Source organism: Caretta caretta, chromosome 1 (assembly GCF_965140235.1).
Source record: "Caretta caretta isolate rCarCar2 chromosome 1, rCarCar1.hap1, whole genome shotgun sequence".
Taxonomy (NCBI): Eukaryota; Metazoa; Chordata; order Testudines; family Cheloniidae; genus Caretta; species Caretta caretta.
The window spans coordinates 208,069,056-208,092,121 of NC_134206.1; the positions used below are offsets into that span (position 1 = coordinate 208,069,056).

At 47.3% G+C, this 23,066-nt stretch overlaps 1 protein-coding gene and 1 long non-coding RNA gene across 4 annotated transcripts; one reads left to right on the top strand and one right to left on the bottom strand.

Moving 5' to 3' along the window:
* Positions 1-394: 394 nt before the first annotated feature.
* Positions 395-23,066, bottom strand: TNFRSF1A (TNF receptor superfamily member 1A). Of its 3 annotated transcripts, none has more exons than XM_048819327.2 (10): positions 22,875-23,066; positions 11,838-12,012; positions 11,192-11,320; positions 10,682-10,828; positions 8,690-8,768; positions 8,384-8,454; positions 8,022-8,144; positions 7,620-7,666; positions 2,313-2,463; positions 395-1,732 (listed from the first exon to the last, which is right to left on the bottom strand). In XM_048819327.2, the coding sequence occupies exons 1-10, from the start codon at positions 22,911-22,913 to the stop codon at positions 1,464-1,466; spliced, it is 1,230 nt and encodes a 409-aa protein (XP_048675284.1). In that variant the 5' UTR covers positions 22,914-23,066; the 3' UTR covers positions 395-1,463. The 3 variants fall into 3 exon arrangements, with proteins under 3 accessions (XP_048675284.1, XP_048675272.1, XP_048675263.1); XM_048819315.2 differs by having other exon boundaries at positions 7,629-7,666; positions 8,372-8,454; XM_048819306.2 differs by having other exon boundaries at positions 8,372-8,454; positions 22,875-23,065.
* On the top strand, positions 2,462-5,371 carry LOC125621901 (uncharacterized). The gene is made up of 2 exons (XR_007352617.2): positions 2,462-4,050; positions 4,709-5,371. It is a non-coding gene; the product is annotated as an uncharacterized LOC125621901 (long non-coding RNA).

Below are 23,066 nucleotides of genomic sequence, written 5' to 3' on the forward strand. Positions count from 1 at the left end.
CAGGAACTGCCACTTCACTATAATTATTCCCTGTGCTTAATCAAAGAGATTTTACTATTTTTTAATATTAACTGTGTATCGTTTGCAAGTTCACTTAAAATTTGCTGGCATCTCATTAACAGACTAATCCTCCAAATGTCTTGAGGCCTCCATTCATGCTCACATTCACCTCTTTTCCTCACTCGCAATCAGCCAGCTCTCCTCCAACTTCCCCAAGTCTTTGGGACAATTGAATTCTATGTACAAAAGAGGAGATCCTTCATTCCACAAATCCAGTGTTCCATCTCTGGCTGTGGCCCATGCTGGTTGCTTCTGGGGTCCCCCCTCTCCTGTCTCTCTCTTCCAGTGGTATGCAGGAGAGGACGAAATGGACAAATGCAGACTGGAAGCAGGGTTACAAACTGGGCTTTTATTTCAGAGTGTTTAGTGTATTTACAAGAGTTTTTAAAAAATGGCCTGGCCCTGTGCAGGAGACAGAGAACCCCTGCTCAAAAGGTGTGAGGATAATTTGAGCCCTTAGCAATACCACACCTCACAAGGGGTAACACTTGGAGGAATGTAACACTGAGCACTCATGGGATGGAGACTGGGAAGTAGTGTGAAATTATTCAGAAGTTCCTAACAAAATATATGCCATCGTATTTTCAGTTAAATCAGATTAAGCAAATCACCCAAAGGCAGACACACATATGAGGCCACAGTCACGCATGCCTGCCTTGCCTGAGTGTAAGCAGAGATGTGCAGATGCACTCATGCCACTGTATGTGCATGCACTTTTCCATTCTCAACCAGTCATTCATGTATGCACACAGGCAAGTACATTCAAAGCCACACTCGCGCCCATCCCATGCACACTTGCTCTTGTTCATGCACACACGCACAGTGACACATATACATGTCCTTTGTTAATGCTCTTTTACATGTGTTTTAGGTACAGAAAAGAGCTATAGAAATAGCACCAATCTCACCTGACCTATCAGCACCTGAGAAACCCCATTACTCCCCTTGAGCAATAGAGGAACAGGAAGATAACTTCTCCCTCTTTCTTGTGGTGGCACCATCCAACCGCTGAACATCCATGACTAGGCCCCAGTCGATGTTCCCTTTCCAGGGCTGGGAGGTTGGGTTCTGCATTGTAGGTTGGCCTCCATGTTTCAGTCACAGAATCAGTCTGTTTCGTCCTTTCGGAGGTGCTCCCCCATGACAGTTGCTGTAGGACTCTCTCTTGGTTTGACGGCATAAGTGACTTTGTGGTTCACTGAAAAGTGATCATTAACCTTCCACCAGCATCACCTGCTGCCAACCCCAACAACCATACCAGAGGGGGTGGGGAAAAGAGATGGAGACACACAAGAAAGAAAGAGTGAACTCGAATCCTCTCTGAAGAGGAGGGACAGAGCTACCGAAGGGAGCACGAAAGCAGAAGAGGTTAGAGTTGCCTGTGCAGGAGGTAAGAATGGGGGTTAGGGCTGCCTGGACAATGCCTCCTGAATAGCCTCGCTGCAACCACTCAGCTCCATCTGGTTGAGGACATAGCTGATGCGCTCCACTGTGGCACCCTGGCCCATCTGCAGCCTCCATTGTCTCAGCATCTCATATTGGGCATCCCGCACACGCCGCTGCTCCAGCTCGATTCGCTCAATCTCATAGTCACTCAGCCCCAGGCGTCGCACAAACTCCTTCCACCGAGACAGCAGCACATGGTCCGCCACAGTATAGAGAACAACAGGGTCTGGGTGAAACAAGCAAGGGGACATCAGCAGCAGGGTCTGGGGAAGTGGAGGGGGGACGCAAACGGCACCAGTGTAGTCTGGGTGGGAAACATGATGGTGCCATGTTGGGAAGCACCTCCCTCAGATAAGGTCTTGCATCCCTCTGAGTGATCACACAGACACATGTCACACCTGGGTCTGAGCCTATCTACAAATGAATATGGAGGATCCCGCAAGCTTGTTCACAGGGATGGTCTTGCATACACATGCACACACATGCCAGGCCATTCTTGTAAAGATGCTTGCACTGTGTCACTGCCACGCATTCACACAGTAAAGTACAGCAGGCCATAAACTCACCAAAACAAGACTGTCACACACAAGACTGGACACATGCAACAGGCCACCCTTGGCTGGCCTCATGCAAACACACACACATGTGAACTCATATGTACTAGATCTGCTTGGGCACAGGGCTGCAACTGATGCACAGAATTGTCATGCACATATGCACACAGGTGCACATGCTGCACAGACACATGCACATCCCACCCCCACATGCACGCAGAAATCCCATTTCTCAGGGGGAGCTGCACTCACTGTCTGGGAGTTGAGTCTTTCCAGCAGGTCTGACACAATCTGGTAGCTCTTGTGCAACCATTGACCTTGGCACAGCATTGGCTGTCCACATTTTTTCTATCTGGGGTGGTACCGGAGCAAAGGTGGCAGCTTTCCTCTCATTCATCACAACCTGTGAGAGACAAGTATTTACTCTGGAATCACCACTGGAGCAACCCAACACCCACTATATCTGAGGGGAACAGCTGCTACTGCGCACTTAACAGGGTAATGGATCAGGGACCCAGAAGTTAAAACTTTCACATGAGGGAGGGGAACCCCCCAAAGACACCTTATTTGTGGGGATGGGGGTCAAACATTTCTTACCTACAGAGCAAAAGGGGTTAAACTTTCTCTTGGCATCAGAAAATGGGAGTCTAAGAGGAAACAGCTACAGAACTGAGTCATGCTGGGAGCCCAGCTCGGGGCCCCATGGTCTCAGAGATCTCAAATGAGTTCCAGAGGAGGGAGGGGACAGTCCCTCTTTATACAGTCTTGAGGAGATCCCAATACTGCACTCAGCTCTGAGCCCCTTAATCCCAGAGAGGTAGCGACAAACTGAGGGAGCTCAGAGAAGAGCCACAGAAATGCTCAGGGGGCTGGAGGGATCAAGTTCTGAGGAGAAATTCAGTGAGCTAAATCTGCCAGGCTTGGCCAGGCCAGGCATAAAGGATGGGGGCGAAACAGGGTGGGACATGAGACCCATCTGCAAGTGTCTGAGAAGCATGAATCCTGAGAGAGAGGAGAATGGGGCAAGATGAAGCCTGGGGATAGGAACTCAGAATCTATTCCTCACTCGTCAGGGGGTCTGTGAAACTGAGCCCTGGTCTACACTACGAGTTTAGGTCGAATTTAGCAGCGTTACATCGATTTAACCCTGTACCCGTCCACACAACGAAGCCATTTTTGTCGACTTAATGGGCTCTTCAAATCGATTTGTGTACTCCTCCCCAACGAGGGGATTAGCGCTGAAATCAACATCACCGGGTCAAATTTGGGTGAGTGTGGACGCAATTCGATGGTATTGGCCTCCGGGAGCTATCCCACAGTGCTCCATTGTGACCGCTCCAGACAACACTCTCAACTCGGATGCACTGGCTAGGTGGACAGGAAAAGCCCTGCGAACTTCTGAATTTCATTTCCTGTTTGGCCAGCGTGGCAAACTGATCAGCGCAGGTGACCATGGAGTCCCAGAATCACAAAAGAGCTCCAGCATAGACCAAACGGGAGGTACTGGATCTGATCACTGTATGCGGAGACGAATCTGTGCTATCAGAACTCCGTTCCAAAAGACGAAATACCAAAATATTTGAAAAAATCTCCAAGGGCATGAAGGACAAATGCTATAACAGGGACCCGCACCAGTGCCGCGTGAAACTTAAGGAGCTTAGGCAAGCCTACCAAAAAACCCAAGAGGCAAACGCCCACTCGGGGTCAGAGCCCCAGACATGCCACTTCTATGATGAGCTGCATGCCATTCTAGGAGGTGCCCCTACAACTACCCCACAACTGTACGTGGACTCCTGCAAGGGAGTCTCACGCAACAGGGATGAGGATTGTGGGGATGAGGAAGATGAGGAGGATGGGGAGGTTGAAGACAGCGCACACCAGGCAAGCGGAGAAACCATTCTCTCCAACAGCCAGGAACTGTTTATCACCCTGGAGACAGTACACTCCCAACCCAGGCTCCCAGACCTTGAAGGCAGAGAAGGCACCTCTGGTGAGTGTACCTTTGTAAATATAATACACGGTTTAAAAGCAAGCGTGTTTAAAGATTAATTTGCCCTGAAGACTTGGGATGCATTTGCGGCCAGTACAGCTACTGGAAAAGTCTGTTAACGTGTCTGGCGACGGAGTGCAAATCCTCCAGGGACATCTCAATGAAGCTCTCCTGGAGGTACTCCCAAAGCCTTTGCAAAAGGTTTCTGGGGAGGGCAGCCTTATTCCATACTGCATGGTAGGACACTTTACCATGCCAGGCCAGTAGCATGTAGTCTGGAATCATTGCATAAGAAAGCATGGCAGCGTATGGTCCCAGTGTTTGCTGGCATTCAAGCAACATCCGTTCTTTATCTCTCTGTCTTAGCCTCAGGAGAGTGATATCATTCATGGTCACCTGGTTGAAATAGGGGAATTTTATTAAAGGGACTTTCAGAGGTGGCCGTTCCTGCTGGGCTGTTTGCCTGTGGCTGAAAAGAAATCATCCCCGCTGTTAGCCACGTGGTCGGGGGAGGGGTGAAGCGATCATCCCAGAGAATTGGGTGTCGGGGGGGTTTAGTTGGGTTTGTGCTGCACGTTAACCCAAAAACATCAGCCCCTCCTTTTAAATGGTCAATGTGTTTTTTTCAATTTTAATCTCCCTTTTTTTCCTCCCGCAGCTGCAAATGTTTCAACGCTGCGACTAGCATCTCCGTCCCAGAGGCTAGTGCAGATAAGAAGGTGGAAAAAAACGCACTCGTGATGAAATGTTCTCTGAGCTCATGCAGTCCAAACTGAAAGAGCCCAGCAAAATGCGTGGAGGCAGACAATGGCAGAGTCCAGCAAAGCACAAAATGAACGCAAGGACAGGAGGGACGCACGAGAGGACAAGTGGCGGGAGCAACAGGAGAGGTGGCAGGATCAAGAGGAAAGGTGGCGGCAGCATGATGAAAGGAGGCAGGATGCAATGCTGAGGCTACTGTAGGATCAAACTGATATGCTCCGGCGTATGGTTGAGGTGCAGGAAAGGCACAGACCACCACTGCAGCCTCTGTGTAACCAACCACCCTCCTTCCCAAGTTCCACAGCCTCCTCACCCAGACGCCCAAGAATGTGGGGGGAGGCGCGGCGGCTCCGGGCACCCAACCACTCCACCCCAAAGGACTACCCAAACAACAGAAGGCTGGCATTCAATAAGTTTTGAAGTGCAGTGTGGCCTTCTCCTCCCCTCCTCCCCCACCCCACCCGGTGCTTCCCTCCACCACCCCTCCTGGGCTACCTTGGCAGTTATCCCCCTATTTGTGTGATGAATTAATAAAGAATGCATGAATTTGAAACAACAATGACTTTATTACCTCTGCAAGTGGTGATGGAAGGGGGGAGGGGAGGGTGGTTGGCTTACAGGGAAGTAGAGTGAACCAAGGGGGCGGGTTTTCATCAAGGAGAAACAAACAGAACTGTCATACTGTAGCCTGGTCAGCCATGAAACTGGTTTTCAAAGCTTCTCTGATGCGCAGCATGCCCTGCTGTGCTCTTCTAACCGCCCTAATGTCTGGCTGCGCTTAATCAGGGGCCAGGCGATTTGCCTCAACTTCACACCCCACCATAAACCTCCCCCCTTACTCTCACAGATATTATGGAGCACACAGCAAGCAGTAATAACAATGGGAATATTGGTTTTGCTGAGGTCTAACCGAGTCAGTAAACTGCACCAGCACACTTTTAAACGTCCAAATGCACATTCTACCACCATTCTGCACTTGCTCAGCCTATAGTTGACCAACTCCTGACTACTGTCCAGGGTGCCTGTGTATGGCTTCATGAGCCATGGCATTAAGGGGTAGGCTGGGTCCCCAAGGATAACTATAGGCATTTCAACATCCCCAACGGTTATTTTCTGATCTGGAAAGTAAGTCCCTTCCTGCAGCTGTTGAAACAGACCAGAGCTCCTGAAGAAGCGAGCGTCATATACCTTTCCCGGCCATCCCACGTTGATGTCGGTGAAACGTCCCTTGTGATCCACCAGTGCTTGCAGCACCATTGAAAAGTACCCCTTTCAGTTTATGTACTGGCTGCCTTGGTGATCCGATCGCAAGATAGGGATATGCGTTCCGTCTACTGCCCCACCACAGTTAGGGAATTCCACTGCAGCAAAGCCATCCACTATGACCTGCACATTTCCCAGAGTCACTACCCTTGATAGCAGCAGCTCAGTGATTGCGTTGGCTACTTGGTCACAGCAGCCCCCACAGTAGATTTGCCCACTCCAAATTGATTCCTGACTGATCAGTAGCTGTCAGGCATTGCAAGCTTCCAGAGGACTATTGCCGCTCGCTTGTGAACTGTGAGGGCTGCTCTCATCTTGGTATTCTTGCACTTCAGGGCAGGGGAAAGCAAGTCACAAAGTTCCATGAAAGTGCCCTTACGCATGCAAAAGTTTCGCAGCCACTGGGAATCATCCCAGACCTGCAACACTATGCAGTCCCACCAGTCTGTGCTTGTTTCCTGGGCCCCGAATCAGCGTTCCATGGCATGAGCCTGCCCCATTGCCACCAGGATGGCCAAATTGCCGGGGCCCGTGCTTGGGAGAAGTCTGTGTCCATGTCCTCATCACTCTTGTCACCGCGCTGCCATTGCCTCCTCGCCTGCTTTTACAGGTTCTGGTTCTGCATATACTGCATGATAATGCATGAGGTGTTTACAATGCTCATAACTGCTGCGGTGATCTGAGCGAGCTCCATGCTTGCCATGGTATGGCGTTTGCAGGAGAGCAGAGTTGCAGGGGCAGCGGTGGTTGGATGACCAATTTTGCAGATCTACTGCACCGTCTGCTGCCAGGACACAACAGATGAGCGGGCTGCATGCTTGCCGTGTTATAGCAAGACAAGAGCAGCTGAGCAGAGTTGCAGTGGAAGCAGCCCTGCGAGATCAGCAGGAGAGCAGAGTGGCAGCGGAAGCGGTGGATGATGACGGTCACATAGAGGACCTGCGAGGTGGATTCATAGCATCAGGAGAGCAGAGTGGCAGCGGAAGTGGTTGTTCGATGACGATAGTTTGCAGACCTACTGCACCGTCTGCTGAAAGCAGTATGGCACCCGCACGGAAAAAAGGCACGAAACGATTGTCTGCCGTTGCTTTCACGGAGGGAGGGGCTACTGACTACATGTATCCAAAACCACCCGCAACAATGTTTTTGCCCCATCAGGCATTGGAAGCTTAACCCAGAATTCCAATGGGCGGCAGAAACTGCGGGATAGCTACCCACAGTGCAATGCTCCAAAAGTCGACACTAGCCTCGGTACTGTGGACACACTCCACCGACTTAATGCGCTTAGTGGGGGGACACACAATCAACTGTATAAAATCGCTTTCTAAAAAATCAACTTCTATACATTCGACCTAATATTGTAGTGTAGACATACCCTGAGAAGTTGTCTCTTTATGTATAGGACCCAGAGCCTTAGTGCTCGGGATGTTCAGAAGTACAAACCCTGAGAACAGGCTGGGGGAAGAATATTGCCCTGGGCCCCAGGCAGGTGGAATGGGTCTGAGGGGAATGATAATCTGAAGGTAGGTTTCTACACTGAGTACCTTGCTTACTTCAGATACTGGCTCCCTCTTTGGCTGCTGCGTAGAAACTGAAAAAAGAAGAAATTGTTTTCACTTCCTCCCCGCCAAGATAAACAGAAAAAGCATCTCAAGCCCACGGGTGCCTCTATAGCTCTGACTTCACTCGAGGGATTTTAGTGAAATGCACAAATCCCAGCAACAAGCTCACGGGAGGGATTCTCATCACAGGCGTGAGTATGGATGCAAGACTGTAAGAACTGCCAAGATCAGGACAATGAGCTCATCTACCCTAGCATGCACCTCCATCCTTGCACTAGATCAGACCAATGGGATGCCGAGCCCCATATGTCCCTCCCTCCCTCGCTCCCCCCCCCTCCGCAAAATCCCCCCAGCCGGTATCACCTCAGAGACCGTTGTACTCACCACAGGAGTAAAAAATAGCGGTTGTCAATTTTTGACGGTATTGCTTGATCAATTTAACTGCAAAGAGCAGTCCAAGGCTAGCTGCAAGCACAACGACGAGGCCAACAAGTAAGATGGTATGACCTAGACGAGGGAGAAACGTTGAGTGAGTAACAGAAGGAAGGGGAGAGGGTGGGAGTAAGGACAGGCGCAAGACTGGAAAGGGAACATGTGAAGATGGGAATGGGAGTGAAAGCGGAGGAAAAGTGGGGAGAGAGGAGGATGCATAGGGCAGTAATAGGGCAGGGAGGATGGCGATGGGGTTGGTAGTGAAAGCAGAAGCAAATGTTGGAGGAATGCCAATACTGTACCCCAGTAGTTACCCTGCACCGAGGGGGAAGTTGATGGCCTTGGCACTGCGTCACAGACCTTCTTACATTCTTCTTCATTACAGCTGAAAGAGGGAAGCAGAAATCTGAGTGATGTGGGGAGTGAGGGCAACATGTGTCAAGTATTCTTAGAGAGTGCCCCATTTCACAGCCCCTTGCAAATCTGTCTGGGGACAGCACTAGGGGGCAGCCTGAGCCTGGAAGATGAGGTTATTCAATCTGCCTGCAGAAGGTCAGTGCCTAATGGAGTCCACTCTCACAGTTGCATAAGTAGGGGGAGCATAGGAACAGGAAACCAACCTGTTGCAAGGGTTGCAGCTATTTTTGTGCAGGAAGTATCCAGCATGACAGACACAGATCGTGTCACTGTTCTTTGTACCTGTAGAGAAAAGAGGGAAACATCAGCCCCAGGGGAGATGACGGAGAAGGAAAATCCCTTGAGGGTGGGGAGAGGATGATCTCTCTTTGGGGGTGGGGAAACTGTTGTCAGGAAGGTGAATCACTCCATGGCATGGGTGTTTGGGAGGAGATGGGGGCAGGTGTGACACTCCCCGGTAGATGGTGGTTGGGGAAAACTGTTTCAGAGCAGGGGGATCACTCTCTGGCACAGGACAGAGGGAAACTGCTCCAGTGTAGCAGAAACTGGGTTGAAAGATGGAAACAGAGAGGTGCACAAGGGAAAAAATTCACTACAGAGCAAGCAGGAGGGGAAGGAGAGGGAGAAGTGGCTCCAGAGCAGCAGGCATGAGTGAGGAAGCCAATCAGGGCAGGGGGGAAGAGAGAAATCACTCTGAGCTGTGGGACGTCATGTGTGGGCAATATCTGTAAGAAAAAATGCTCTAGTGCAGTTGTGAGGGAAACTGCTCAAGAGGAAGTCACACCATGAGGGAGGGAGGGAACCAGCTAAAGGGCAGGGCAGGGCAGGGTGGAGGAGAGGCAAAACTCACTTGAGGAAGGGAGGGAAAATGGCTCCAGAACACATGGGGGGGGAGCGCACTAGGGGGAGGAGGGAGGGAAACAGCTCTAAGTCAGAGGAGAGCGAAGGAAATTGCTCAAGGGCAGGGGGAGGAGGGAAGTCACTCTAGGGCAAGCATGAGTGTGTTCAAGTGCGAGAGGGAGAGAAGCAAGAATGGGAAGGGGCACGGCAGAGGAGGGGACACGCCTAAGGGGCAGGGAAATTCATACCACGGAAGGTGTGAGATGTGGAAGGGGAAAATTGCCAAAGAGAGGGAGACTAGCTTCAGAACAATTGGGTAGGGAGCTGTACTATGGGAAAAGAAGGAAAACAGACTACAGGAGAAAGGGGATGGAGGAGGAAATGAGCATAGGTCAGGAGGGAGGTGGTGCGGGACTAAGGCCTGGTCTATACTAGAAAATTAGATCAGTTTAACTCTGTTGGTCGGGGATGTGAAAAATCCACACTCCTGAGTGGCATAGTTAAGCTGACCTAAGTTTCTGTGTGGACAGTGCTAGGTCAATAGAAGAATTCTTCAATCAATCTAGCTACCATCTCTCAGGGAGGTGGATTATCTATGCCAATGGGAGGTATTCTCCCATCAGCATAGGTAGTGTCTACACTGAATTGCTACAGTGGTGCAACTGTAGCATTTCAAGTGTAGACAGACCCGTAGTCTCTCCATAAGAAGGAGAGGGGTATGGAAAAATCACTCCCAAGTCAGGGAGAGGCTGGAGGAGAGAACTGCCCCATGGCAAGGGAGAGGGAAATCAATCAAGGGCAGGGGGAACAGGGGAGAAAGTGATTCTACGGCAGTGTGGGAGTGCATCACTCCAGGGCATAGGAGGTGTAAAACTGCTCCAGAGTGTGAGAGACAGTAGGATCCTTCCAGGGCTTATTGACGGGAGTGGGAAGACATTGCTCCAGAGCAGCAGGGGAGAGGTATCCAGAGTAGAAGGAAAAATTTGCTCAGGACAGAGCAGACTGGCTCCAGCACAGGCAAGGTGGGCAGAGGTGGGGGAATTAATATGAAGCAGGAAATTTCTCCTGGGCATATGGAGGGGGGAAAAGTTCACTCTGTGGGTCAGGAGAGAGAGAGATAATCTGCAATGGGGGAGCAAAGACTGCACTGGGGCAAGGAGGGGTAGCGAAGACTGTAGAAGGTGAAATCATTCCTGGACTCAGGAAATAAAGTAGGAGGGAAGGAACAAGAAATTGCTCCAGAAGAGAAATAACTCCAGGGCAGGGGATTTGGCTCCCTCAAGACAAGTGGGTGAGAGGAAGGGATTGCTATGTCCTGCCCTGGCAGCAGTAGCAGCTGTCTGCGTCACACTCACATTTTTGCCGGATGGTCCCGTTGTGGCATAGGCTGCAGTTCAGACATCTGAATAAAATACTGTCTGTTTTCTGAAATTGGTTGGGCAGACAGCCACAGACAGTATCCTTCTTTTCAGTGCACTCAGACAGTGTTATCTGCTGGAATTCTGAGGGGAGACAGAGAGGGAGAGAGATGATTCCACCCTCTTTCCACCACTGGGTCCTCTTCATGGTGACAGCACAGGCCGGAAAGAGAGATCATCATCCTCTGCTCTCCCCCAACTAAGAGTTGGTACCAAAGAGTCTGACGATCACTTCCTCCAAGCTCTTGTCCTCATCAGAACACCACCACCCCATTGCAATTACCGACACTCTCCCTATCCCTTTCCTCCACTGTTCTTGTCCCCATCCACCCACCTCCACTCTATCCTAATTCCTCACCACCGCAGCCCCATGTCCACTCCTGCAGTCCCTGTCCTGCCACCACCACCCACTTCCCCCATCCCCATCCTCTGACGGGTGAGACTCACCTGAACGGCACCGCTGGCAACTAATGCATTTCCTCAAAATGTTATCTGTAGCTGTGAACGTGCCCTTAGGACATTGTGTGCAGCGGGTCGCAAGACTGTCTGACTGACAGTCTTCTGCCAAGTAAGTCCCTGAAACAGAATCACCTAACAGGGATCTGACAGGCATAGAGAGACATTCTCCTAGGGCAAATGAGAGCCAGGGACACTGCAGGGGAAAGGGGAATCCAGACCTGAGAGTCTGCTCTAGCTATAGGCAAACTAGACAGTTGCCAAGGGTGGCAGCTTTCTGGTGGGTGGCTCCCCCATGGCATTGTGACCTGGCATGCTAAAGGGTGGGGTGATTTTGTAGTGGGAGGGGTACACACTGAAGTTTTGCCTAGGCAGCAGATTGTCTTGAGCAGCATCTGCCTGAGAGTGCAAGTAAATGGTATGTTTCCTTAGTCCCAGCAGGGGATGCACTCACCAGGGTGGGGGGACAAAGGGAGAGGAGATCCCATGACTAAGAGTACATGTCTCCTTTACCCCAGGATGTGGCATTCTCACCAGGGATAGCTGGGGAACAAGAGATATTTGGACTGAGAGTTCAGGAAACAGGAATTCCTCTCTGGCCTTAGCAGTAATGACTCACTGTTACACTCTATTGTACCTGCGTGGCATCTCATGCAGCAGTGGGTCCTGTTGGAATGTAGGTACTCTCCCACCTGACACTTTAGCTCCCTCTTCTTTCTCCCCAGGGATATCCCATGGATTTGTAGGGTATCTGGGTTTGGGGCTACTCCCAAGCATTCCTCAGCCCACACCCAGGCCAGAGTTAGAATGAGCTGCAAAGGAAAAAGACCATTGTGAGAAATTATTTCTTTGGGTAGAATTCACAGCTGAGCCTAGCACCAGCCTGTCATGACAATGAGACCAACTGAACTGACCTACTTTCTGAAGAAAGACTGTAATGGATACAAGGCCTATGGATGAATATGAACCACATGGAATTTTAAGGAAGGACTGAAATCCCTTCACTTGAGTCATGCGAAAGACAACCTAATTCCTGATGAAATCTTTTTTTGTAATACATTTCACTGTTTAAAAACTAATATGCTCCAGGACTACAAAGACAGACATCCTGAGACTTCCAAAACTATCTAGAAAGCTTCAGAGCAATGTAACATCATTACAGCAACTCACTCATCTATAATTATACGAATATCACACACACCCTCCCTTTATTTTAATGTTTTTGTTTTATCGGTGTTTGGTTGGGAAAATTGCTTTAACAAAATAATTTATAAAGCTGTGAGCTGAGAATGTTTTTGACTGCAGTCTTATTACTATTTCCATCAGTTAAGAAAAGTTATATTTTCCTTCCTCATTTAAAAACTTTTTTACTTTGTATGTTACCTCACACTGTTTATTGAGAAGTTAAGCCCTGAGCTCTGAGAAAAGAAAGAACACCCGATGTGAAAACTTTTTAATGCACTACACTCTAAAAGCTAACACTTGATATTTTGGTGGCCTATATAGGCATAATGAGTTAAATAATATTTTTCCCTTGTACCTGGAATGGGCTGACTTCTCAATGAGAAGTGTGCTGTGAGAATGTACTTGTTTTGCTTTGCTTCTGTGAAATTGTTTTGATCTTTGTTTTTATAAATTCTTTGTAATTTTATTTGAGGGCAATGTTTTCCTAACTTGCTCTTGTGAAAGGGATTAGTACAGCTGCAAAGAAACAGACTTTTTTCTGCTGTGAGAACTCTAGCAAAGTGAAAGCTAAACCAATAAAGAGTTGCAGTTGTGGGTTTAGGAAAAGATAAGCATACAAAGGTGCCTATTACAGCTGTATGCCATCCTATTCCCCTCTCAAAAGTTAGAAGTTTTTAAGAGAAAGTTACACATGTGAAAGCCATTCAAAACTACAGAAATGGTAGGAAAATGAAATTCTGGCAAATAGGGGGACCTCCTCTCTCCAAGAATGTCAGAGAACTATGAATTATAAATAACAGATAAGAGACTGTCAGCTCTTTCAGTTGCCACAAAACAGTCAAAGAGAGAAAAAGAATGTATTTAAATGTACGTTTATGTGATATATCGAACCAACTTCTGGGTGCTCCAAGGCCACTGGGCTGACCGAGGCTCAAATCCAAAGATGTTTGCAAGAGGGACTTGAAAACTTTCAACATCAACATTGCAAGCTGGGAAGATGCAACTAGCAACAGGCCATACTGGAATGCTACAGTGCACCAGGGACTCAAAAAGGCTGAAGAGAGGTGGTTGAGAGAGGAAAGTGCAGCAGGCCTCAAGAGCTAGTAGCGCACCAACTTTATCTTCTTGCCCGGTGCCTTATGCCCACATTATCTGTGGCAAGGATAGTCACTGAAGAATTGGACTTTTTAGCCACTCACAGTGCTATAGCATGACACATAGTAACTGAACTGCTTTGGCACTTATATCATCAACTTTCAAGATGGACAGTTGCCATTAACCAACTCACATGGAGGCAGGATGCAATCCACAGTTCCAAGAGTAAGCCAGTTAGACACAAAGAACTGATTGCAGCAATTGATTATTTGCTGGAAAGAAAGTGGAAGAGCATTCACGCAGATGGTCTGACAATAATGAAGCTTATGTTCTAGCCAAAGAAGCAGCTTTCAACAAGATACCATGGGAATGTACAAACATGAACCAAGTGTAAATAAAGTACATAGTGTAAATATAGGAAATACTAGAAAAGCCAAGTATACAAAACACCAGGTCATGTAAGCTGATTACTCTGATACCACATCTTCAGGCATAACAGACAAAGGGACAGGGATGAATCAGATTTTGTGAAAGCAGTTACAAGACAATCATTTCTAGGTTTTACAAATATATAAAAGGCTAATAAGTTTTATTAGTGATCACGGTCTGAGGAATAATCAAGAACTATAAACCAAGGATGAACCAAAGCTAATGACTCAGCCTTTTTAAAAGACTTTTACACATACAAAATACCATGATAACTAGTTCCCAAGAACTATTTCAGGACTTTTGTTAATGCATATCCATGATGATTTCTATAGAAGTAGCCATTTAGGAATCCATGACATCTATCAAGCACTAAAGTAAGCAACATACTGGCAAGACATGCATGAGCTGCTTTGAAAGAGGTTGTTACACGCCATAAATAGCAACTCACCAGGACAAGGTTCAGACATCCTCTGCAATTCACAGAGATTGCTTTCTCATGGTCAGATTTACAACTTGACTTTAGTGGACCCATTCCACAGATCAAGTTGAGATAAGTAAGTATATACTAACTGACACCTATTTGTTTACAAAATGGATAGAATTTATTCCCCACATCAAATGATAGTTCAAACCACCAAACCACAGCATGTGTGCTGGTGAATCATGTTTTTAGTCACTGAGGCTTGCCTTGGGGAACAAGAATCAGAAAGCTTCAGAGGGGTAGCCGTGTTAGTCTGGATCTGTAAAAGCGGCAAAGAGTCCTGTGGCACCTTATAGACTAACAGACGTACTGGAGCATGCGCTTTCGTGGGTGAATACCCACTTCGTCGGTTGCATCCAACGAAGTGGGTATTCACCCACGAAAGCTCGTGCTCCAACACATCTGTTGGTCTATAAGGTACCACAGGACTCTTTGCCACTTTTAAGAATCAGAAAGTGGTTCAAACTGTTTCTGAGACCATGGCAGATATATGTAAAATACTGGGGATTAAACCCAAAGTTACACATTGCATACCGTTTCAGTTATCTAGGCCAGACCCCCTCAACTGTACTGCATTTTGCTGTTCATCAAGGAGCCAGTTCGAGCTCCCTGTTCCACATTTATGCCTCCTCAGGTAGCTGTCTACACCTGTTGCAGTGCCTGTCAGTTGGGATGGAGAGGGAGAGCGCCTATATATGCCCATCCCCTGCATCTGCTGGTGGTGATACAATGCACAGGCCTCGCCCACCACAGCTATTGGCTGGTGCAGGGAGGCATTGAGAGTCACCCGCCCCACCCCCACCCTGGCCACCTTCAGCCTGGCAAAACCCAAAGCCACCACCTCTGTAATTCACACCCTCACAGGCACTCCTGCCTAGCCTGAAAGTACGGTAGATGTCTGCAACTGAGGGGGCAAAGGGATGGAGCAAGTAAGAGGAACAAGGTGAGGAAGATGGGTCACTTGCTGGAGGATTCTCTGCTCCCTGAAGTCTTTAAACCACGATATGAGGACTTCAATAGCTTAGACATAGGTGAGAGGTTTTTTGCAGGAGTGGGTGGGTGAGATTCTGTGGCCTGCGTTGTGCAGGAGGTCGGACTAGATGATCATAATGGTCCCTTCTGACCTTAGTATCTATGAAAACAAGGAAGAAGAAACAGAGGGAGGAAATGGGGAAGAAAATAAATAGTTGCAGAGGGGAATAGAGGGGCTGTTGGTGAGGACACGTTGGCTGAAGTGTTGGAATTAGAAAGACGGGCTAAAGTACTGAAATAATCATAGGCTAATCATTATCAGTTTGCTGAGCTTTTATCACCTTCAGGAAGAAACATTTGAGTGAATATTTCAGGGGAAAACAAAATTTTACAACATAGATGCTTTATTAAAATGTAAAGAATAGGTAAGCACACTTCCTGTATTCTGTGTATTTTAATAGATCATTCATCTGTGTTATACAATAGTTTTTCCCCAGACATATTCATTCCAGTGTTTCTCATCGCAGAGTTGAAAACAAACTATTGATTAACACATTCTAATTAAATTAATTTAAATTAAATACATACAATTAAAATTAAAAGCCATAACAACATTTCAATTATTAATTTTTTTTTAAAAAAAACCTAGCATCTGTCATTTATGCACAACAGAACACAGGCAGTCCACATTTTGGTCATTTGTCACACATTTTGATGGCTCATGTCAAACACTGGCCAATCTGAGAAGGAAAACTGATCATAATCATGCTAAAAAAAGAGTTTGCGCAACCATCCAAGAAACTGGGATTTAAGATTTCCTATAGTTCTTTGTCTATTCAATCTTTACCAGTTAAGTTCACAGAATTTGTACCTTTTGACCTCATTATAAGCAGCATGAGATTCCTATATCACATACTTTATATGAAAAATAGTGAAAATAGAGCTTCTGGTTTACACACTGAGAAATACATTTATATTAAAGCAAATATTTACAGGAAGATTTTTCCTTGCCCAACAAAACCTGGAAAGGTTAACAGAAATATACAAAACCTATGACAGAAAATATCAGATTGATGGTAAGATATTTCATTTCTAAAACAGAAAGGCCCAGAAAAGTTTTGATGCAGTTGAGAAGGTCCCTATGAAATCATAGGGAAAATGTTATGTATGTGGTATATCAGATCAAAATCTCTAAAGGACACCAACTTTGTATCTTAAAATGGGTACATATAAATCACTTAAAAGGGTTTATTCCCTATGATACTGATACAGACAAAGAAAATTATAAAAGCCAATAAGCAAGGCAAGTTGAAGAAAGATGCTTGCAGTGTTGTTGTAGTCGTGTTGGTCCCAGGATATGAGAGACACACAAGGTGGGTGAGGTAATTTTAGACCAGCTTCTGTTGGTGAGAGACAAGCTTTTCAGCTACACACAACAGCTATGAAGTCTGAAGGACCTGAAGAGCAGCTCTGTGTAGCTTAAAAGCTTGTCTCTTTCACCAACAGAAGTTGTCCAATAAAACACTGGTTCTCAACCAGGGATACACATACCCTAGCGCGTATTTCAACTCACCTAGATATTTGCCTTGTTGTACAACAAGCCACATAAAAAGCACTAGCGAAGTCAGTACAAACCAAAATTTCATACCATTACTTTATACTGCTCTATACACTATCTAGGTACATCGACTTCAGCTACGCTATCCTCGTTGCTACGCTATTCTTACATTGACTCCCCCTCCCCCCACAGCGTAGACCAGGGCAAAGAGAGCAATAAAAGGAGGTAAATGCTATCACCAAAAAATTTCTGATCCCAAAGACTTGCCCTAAAACCCTTCACTGGATCAATGATGCCAGTATAGCATGAGGGTTTCTTAAAATGACAGGAAAGATATACAAAACAGGAAAATGTCAAGCCAATGAACTTTTGTGGAAACTTAGTGGTAACAAGCTGGATACTAGACTATACCTCAATATCACCTGATATTGTCTAAGGATAGCTATTGCTGATTATAAATCAGATTACTCTAAACTGGGAAGTTGCCTTCCTTCCAGTCACACTTGTGGAGTGGAAGTAGTCTATATCTTAATGGGAAGTTTTTCAGGGTACATGAACTCAACATTCTAGGACACAAGTTAGCATGGGGTAACTTTAACTCTGCATTCAATTTTTGCCAGTAAATTAACAATGTATCTAACACAGCTGTAAATTCTAGTGCAGACAGGATACAAATACTTATTGCAAGTGATGCTAACATGTTTACAAACAAATGTTTGTGTTCTAGAACAAACATTTGTGTAGCATCTAGACTAGAATTTACGGTCACGTTACAGTGCTAAATAACATGTTAAAACAACTAAAAGTTCAAGTGTAAACAAACCCTTGAGTGTACGAATATGCCAGATTTTATGGCATAAATACAGTACATGATGCTACTGCGGGCTTTTGGGAGGAAGGGAAATTCAAGCTCATCTGTGGACCCAGCTGCTTTTGCCCCTACACTTTTAGATTAAATTTATTCCACTGGCTGCAGGTTACTTTCTCTGTGCTAAATGTTTGTAAAGCAAGAACACAAATATTTAATTGGTGAACGCAAGCTTCAGTGTCGCCAACTCTCATGACTATTTCACAAATCTCTTGATGTTTGGTGTATTTCCACCTCCATGAGTCACGCCACTGCATGAGAATCTCAACTCTCTTTTTTAAAAGAGGGAAGTTAGTGGCCCTCAGAATTGCAGAGAAAAAGCCTGAAAACGTGACTCAAGTGCTCCCTAAAGACTCAAAACCCAGAAATCAAATAAAGAAATCCAACTTGTATTTTTTAAAAAATATTATGATTTTGAGGGGCAGGAGTCATGATGCTTTAATAAGAACATATCCCTGGGTCCAATTTCTCACAGAGTGCTCACCCCACTGCCCAAACATGGTGTTAGTGGGTGCTGTACTACACAGAAAATCATGGGTGAGTCAAAAGGGAGCATTCTCTCCTTTGATTCAGTACTAACTCTCATATATAGGTTCTAGGGGGTAAATGCCACTTAATCCTTCCCTGAGTAAGGCAGTAGTTCTCCAGTGCTGCTTAGGAGAGGAGAGATTCCTTTCTTTCTGACTAATCCCAGCAACTGAGGAGTTAAAGTCTCTAGGCTGGCTGGCAAGTCTGGAAAGCAACTGCAATTCCTGTAAGTCCAACCTCTTGCTGAGTCAGGGACAGATTAGGGAGGCAGCTCATTAAAAATGAATAGTTTCTGCTGTGCGAGGGAGTCAGAAATAGGGAAGAGAGGCAGCTGCCTGGGGCCCTGGGGAAAGAACACCAGAGTGACAAAGTAACTCCTAGAGTCACTGAATAATAAACAGGCCTACTCCAGGAACACCCCCTTGGAATATAAAGCCCTGTGGAAACCCCAAAACACAGTTTCACAGGCCCCCATGGAGAACCCAATTCAGATTCCCTGAAGATTTCTCAACATGAACTATCCCTCTAAGGGTCAGGGTGAACAAAGCCAGACAGGGAGCACTAGAAAGGCAGGGAAAACTGGAGGTGCTGAAGGGCATTGACTATACAAGCGCCATTTCAGATTGGGTGGGAGGGGCAACTTTACTTTTTTTTTTTTTTTGGTAGATAACTTAGAAATTAGCTGATAGGACCATTGTATCTAATTTCTTTATAAATAAAGAAAAATATATATAAACACCAATTAAAGACATACTTTAAGCTTATATGTAAGTTTAGAACAATCAGGGGATAGTACAGCTAGATATTCCCAATCCCAAGCCTTGAGGTATCAGTTTTGGAACCTTAACACAGATATCAGAAACACAAGTTTGATACTTTGTACACTATCTTTAGTAGAGATAAATAAAAATAAATAAAATCTGTTTAAAATCTGCTTACTCTGTGTTACTGCTATTATCTACTCTATTTTAGTCAACTGTTTTTCACTCAACTAAAAAGTTATTTACTTAATTTGTAACATATGTGATTAATTTCAGAGTAACAGCCGTGTTAGTCTGTATTCGCAAAAAGAAAAGGAGTACTTGTAGCACCTTAGAGACTAACCAATTTATTTGAGCATGAGCTTTCGTGAGCTACATCTGATGAAGTGAGCTGTAGCTCACGAAAGCTCATGCTCAAATAAATTGGTTAGTCTCTAAGGTGCTACAAGTACTCCTTTTCTATATGTGATTAAGGTTTTTTCTCTTTTATTAAGAATGCAAATTTATTTTTCTAATTATTTTGGCATTTATATTAACCAATCACAATCATGTACGTGACTTACTAACATTTGACTCCATCATTACTATCAGACTAGGAACCGCATTTATTTTCATATAAATTTTAAATTATTTTACAGATATAATTAAAAATACAATTTGAAAATAAGTGACCTTCATCTGCACAGTGTCTAAAGTTATGTGTTTAGTTTTCTAAAAATAAATAAATGGCACAACTAAGGTGAGTACAAGCTAAATTTATATTCTAGAAGGATATTATTATTTGATTGTACCACTTTAAATAATAAATGACAAAGCACAATATGGTAATAAAAGTAATAATGATAATTAGTCCAGCCAGGACAGGTTAGGCCTTTTAGAACTCACTACTCAAAGAATTAAATTTAAGCATAAGAGAGAAATAAAATTATGAAATGCATAGACCAGTCAAAAAAACTAAAACAACAGAATGAAATTACAGAGAATATGTGTGTATTGCGCATTTCGACAGGAAGTACCAAGTAGTAACAACAATTATAATAATAATACAAGTGTGTGAGAGTGTGCACGTATTGGGGGAGACTGTGCGTTAGTGTGTGAGGAGGGAGACTGTTTATGTGAAAGAGTGGGTGTGTTAGGGGGAGTGTGCAAGAGACTGTGCATGTGTGTGTTGGGGAGGATTGTAGGGGGGACACTGCGTGCATGTACCTGAGCTGTCTCTAAGCCATGCACTCAGGAGATTGAATGCTTGTTCAGTACAGCAGTAGCTGCAGCTCCCACTGCGGAGCCAGAGGCACCAACAGAGGCAGGTTTCCTTTCCCCCCATCCCAGCTCAGCAGAGACCCACTCAGACACGGCCACCTCTAGCATTGGTTGGGGTCCCCCAGCACCATGCCAGCCATGGATCAGTTTCCCAAAGAAAGGGAGACTGCCAGCCAGGGCCATAGTGGCAGGAGATGTGTGGCTGGAGAGCAGCGGCTGCTGACCGGGCCCCCAGCTCTGGGAGGGGTGGTTACGGGGAGCTAAGGAAAATTTTAGGGTGGCTATAGCCACCCGCAAGCCCCTCCCCCACATAGCTCCACCCCTACTGGTAAAATTATCATTTGGTACGAAACTTGGGGGAGCATGTGCCCCCCTCCCTAAATGGCACCCCTGGGAATGGGAGGGCCTGGAGGAGAATTGGACACAGGAGATGGGGCAATAGGAATTACTGAAGAGAATTAGATACATAGGAACGGGAAACACAAGACAACATCCATTATCCAAATTTGTGGAACTGGGGAGTATTGGATATGTAGATGGTGGGAGGACTGGAGGGACTGTTAGAGCACTGCATTTGCAGGAGGAAGCAGAGATGTTGTAGGATTGTGAAAGTGGCTGGGGAACCTCAGGAGAATCATCTCCTTGATAGTTGGGTTAAGTGTTATTTCCTGTGGTGCGAAAGTGGGAGAAAGCAGCCTCAGGTCACTCACCAATCCAAGTGGGACATGACTAACCCTCTGGCTTGCTTATGTAAGGAAACCCCGCGAGCAAGCTCACGGTCTGCTATAACTCATCAGGTGTATGCAGTGTTATTGTAGCCGTGTTGGTCCAAGGATATTAGAGATAAGATGGGTGAGGTAATAGCTTTTAAAGGACCAACTTCTGTTGGTGAAAGAGACAAGCTTTCAAGACAAAGCTCTTCTTCACGTTTGGGAAAGGTAGAAGAACTCTGTGTGGTTGGAAAGTTTCTCTCTCTCACCCACAGAGAAAAAGATATTACCTCTACAACCTTGTCTCTCTAGAACACAGGTGGGCAAACTATGGCCCGTGGGCAACATCTGGCCCGCAGGACCGTCCTGCCCGGCCCTTGAGCTCCTGGCCAGGGAGGCTAGCCCCCGGCCCCTCCCCCGCTGTCCCCCTTACCCCACAGCCACGCCGCCGCACGGACAGCACGACTGGCTCCGTCCGGGCAACGGGCCTGCAAGCTCCTGCCACTCTAAGTGGCATGGTAAGGGGTGGTGGTGGCACAGGTTGGGTAGGGGGTCCTGGGGGGCAGTCACGGGACGATTGGATGGGGCGGAGGTTCTGGAGCGGGGCGGTCAGGAGTTGGGGAATGGGGTGGGGGTTGGATAGGCATGGGAGACCAAGGGAGCCAGTCAGCGGGCAGGGGTGTGGATAGGGGTCAGGAGGGGAGTCAGGGGACAAGGGGGGGGGTTGGATAGGGGGTGGGGTCCCAGGGGGCCTGTCGGGGGCAGGGATGTGGATAGGGGTTGGGGGGACAGACAGCAGGGTGGGTTGAATGGGGGTGGGGTCCCGGGGGGGGTGGTTGGGGTGGGAGGTACCAGGAGGGGGTGGTCAGGGGACAAGGACCGGGGGGGGGGATTGGATGGGTCGGAGGTTCTGAGGGGGGCAGTCAGGGGGTGGGAAGTGGGTGGGGGCGGATAGGGGGCAGGGGACAGGCTGTTTGGGGGTCACAGCCTTCTCTACCTGGCCCTCCATACAGTTTTGCACCCTGATGTGGCCCTCGGGCCAAAAAGTTTGCTCTGCTCTAGAACTTATCAAGGACAGGAGCACAATCTTTCTAGGGCAGAAGTCCCCAAACTGTGAGGTGCACCCCCTACAGGGCTACTGAGGAACACTGGGGGGGGGCGTAGCTGGGGCCCAGGCCAGCCCCTTTGGTGGGGGCACCACCCAGCTCCACTCCTGACCCTGCCTCCAGCTGCCAGCCCCATGCCCCACTCCCAGCCCTGTGCCCAGGGTTCCGGCTGTGGGCCCACAACAGGGGCCCTAGCTACCAACCTCAGGCCTCTGCCAAGGTTACACTGCCAGCCCCTCCCCCAGCTGTGGCCCCAAACTTGCCCCCCTTACTCCTGTCCGTGCCCCCCGCCTCCAGGAGCCCAGGCCCAGCCCCAGCTTGGGGGGAGGAGGGGGAGTGCAAAGTAAAACATGTAGGGACCACTGTTCTACGGGGTCACACCAGTGGAGGAGAGAGCAGCTCAGGAGGGGAGGCAGGTTATCACTACCAGCCCACTTCTACAGAGGAGGAAAAGGAGACCGACAGAATGGGAGGGACTCACAAAAGGCACATCAGAAAATAAAACTCAGGTGGCTTAACTCCCACTCTCTTCCCAATTTTAACCCACCAGACCCCACTGCACTCCCAGACCTGGGGATACAACCCAGGAGACTTGACTCCCAGTCTTCCTGCAGTCACCAACCAGACCCACACCACTCCCAGCCCTGCGCTCTCATTAACCCAGATCTCCAGCCTGGTGACTGACTGTTGGAGTTAGGCGCTCATCCCAAGTGTTACTCACCGTAGCCACCAAGGCAGGGGAAGGCTCCGGATGGGCCATGGTTCTGTGGTCTCCTACGTCCCCATGATAGGACCCCCGCCTCCAGAGAAGCCCCCCAAGTTCAATCCCAATCGAGCACCAAGAGACCGAACACAAACTGAAACTAATAAGTTCTGCAACTTCCTGCCAGCAAAGGGTGAGAAAGCAACAGGA

Coding starts and splice junctions, on each gene's coding strand:
- TNFRSF1A (XM_048819306.2), bottom strand. CDS start 22,913: ATGGCCCATCCGGAGCCTTCCCCTGCCTTGGTGGCTACG. Junction 8,455..8,689: donor AGCTGCAACCCTTGCAACAG/GTTGGTTTCCTG, acceptor TCCCTCTTTCAG/CTGTAATGAAGAAGAATGTA. Junction 8,145..8,371: donor GGTGCAGGGTAACTACTGGG/GTACAGTATTGG, acceptor TCCCTCGTCTAG/GTCATACCATCTTACTTGTT.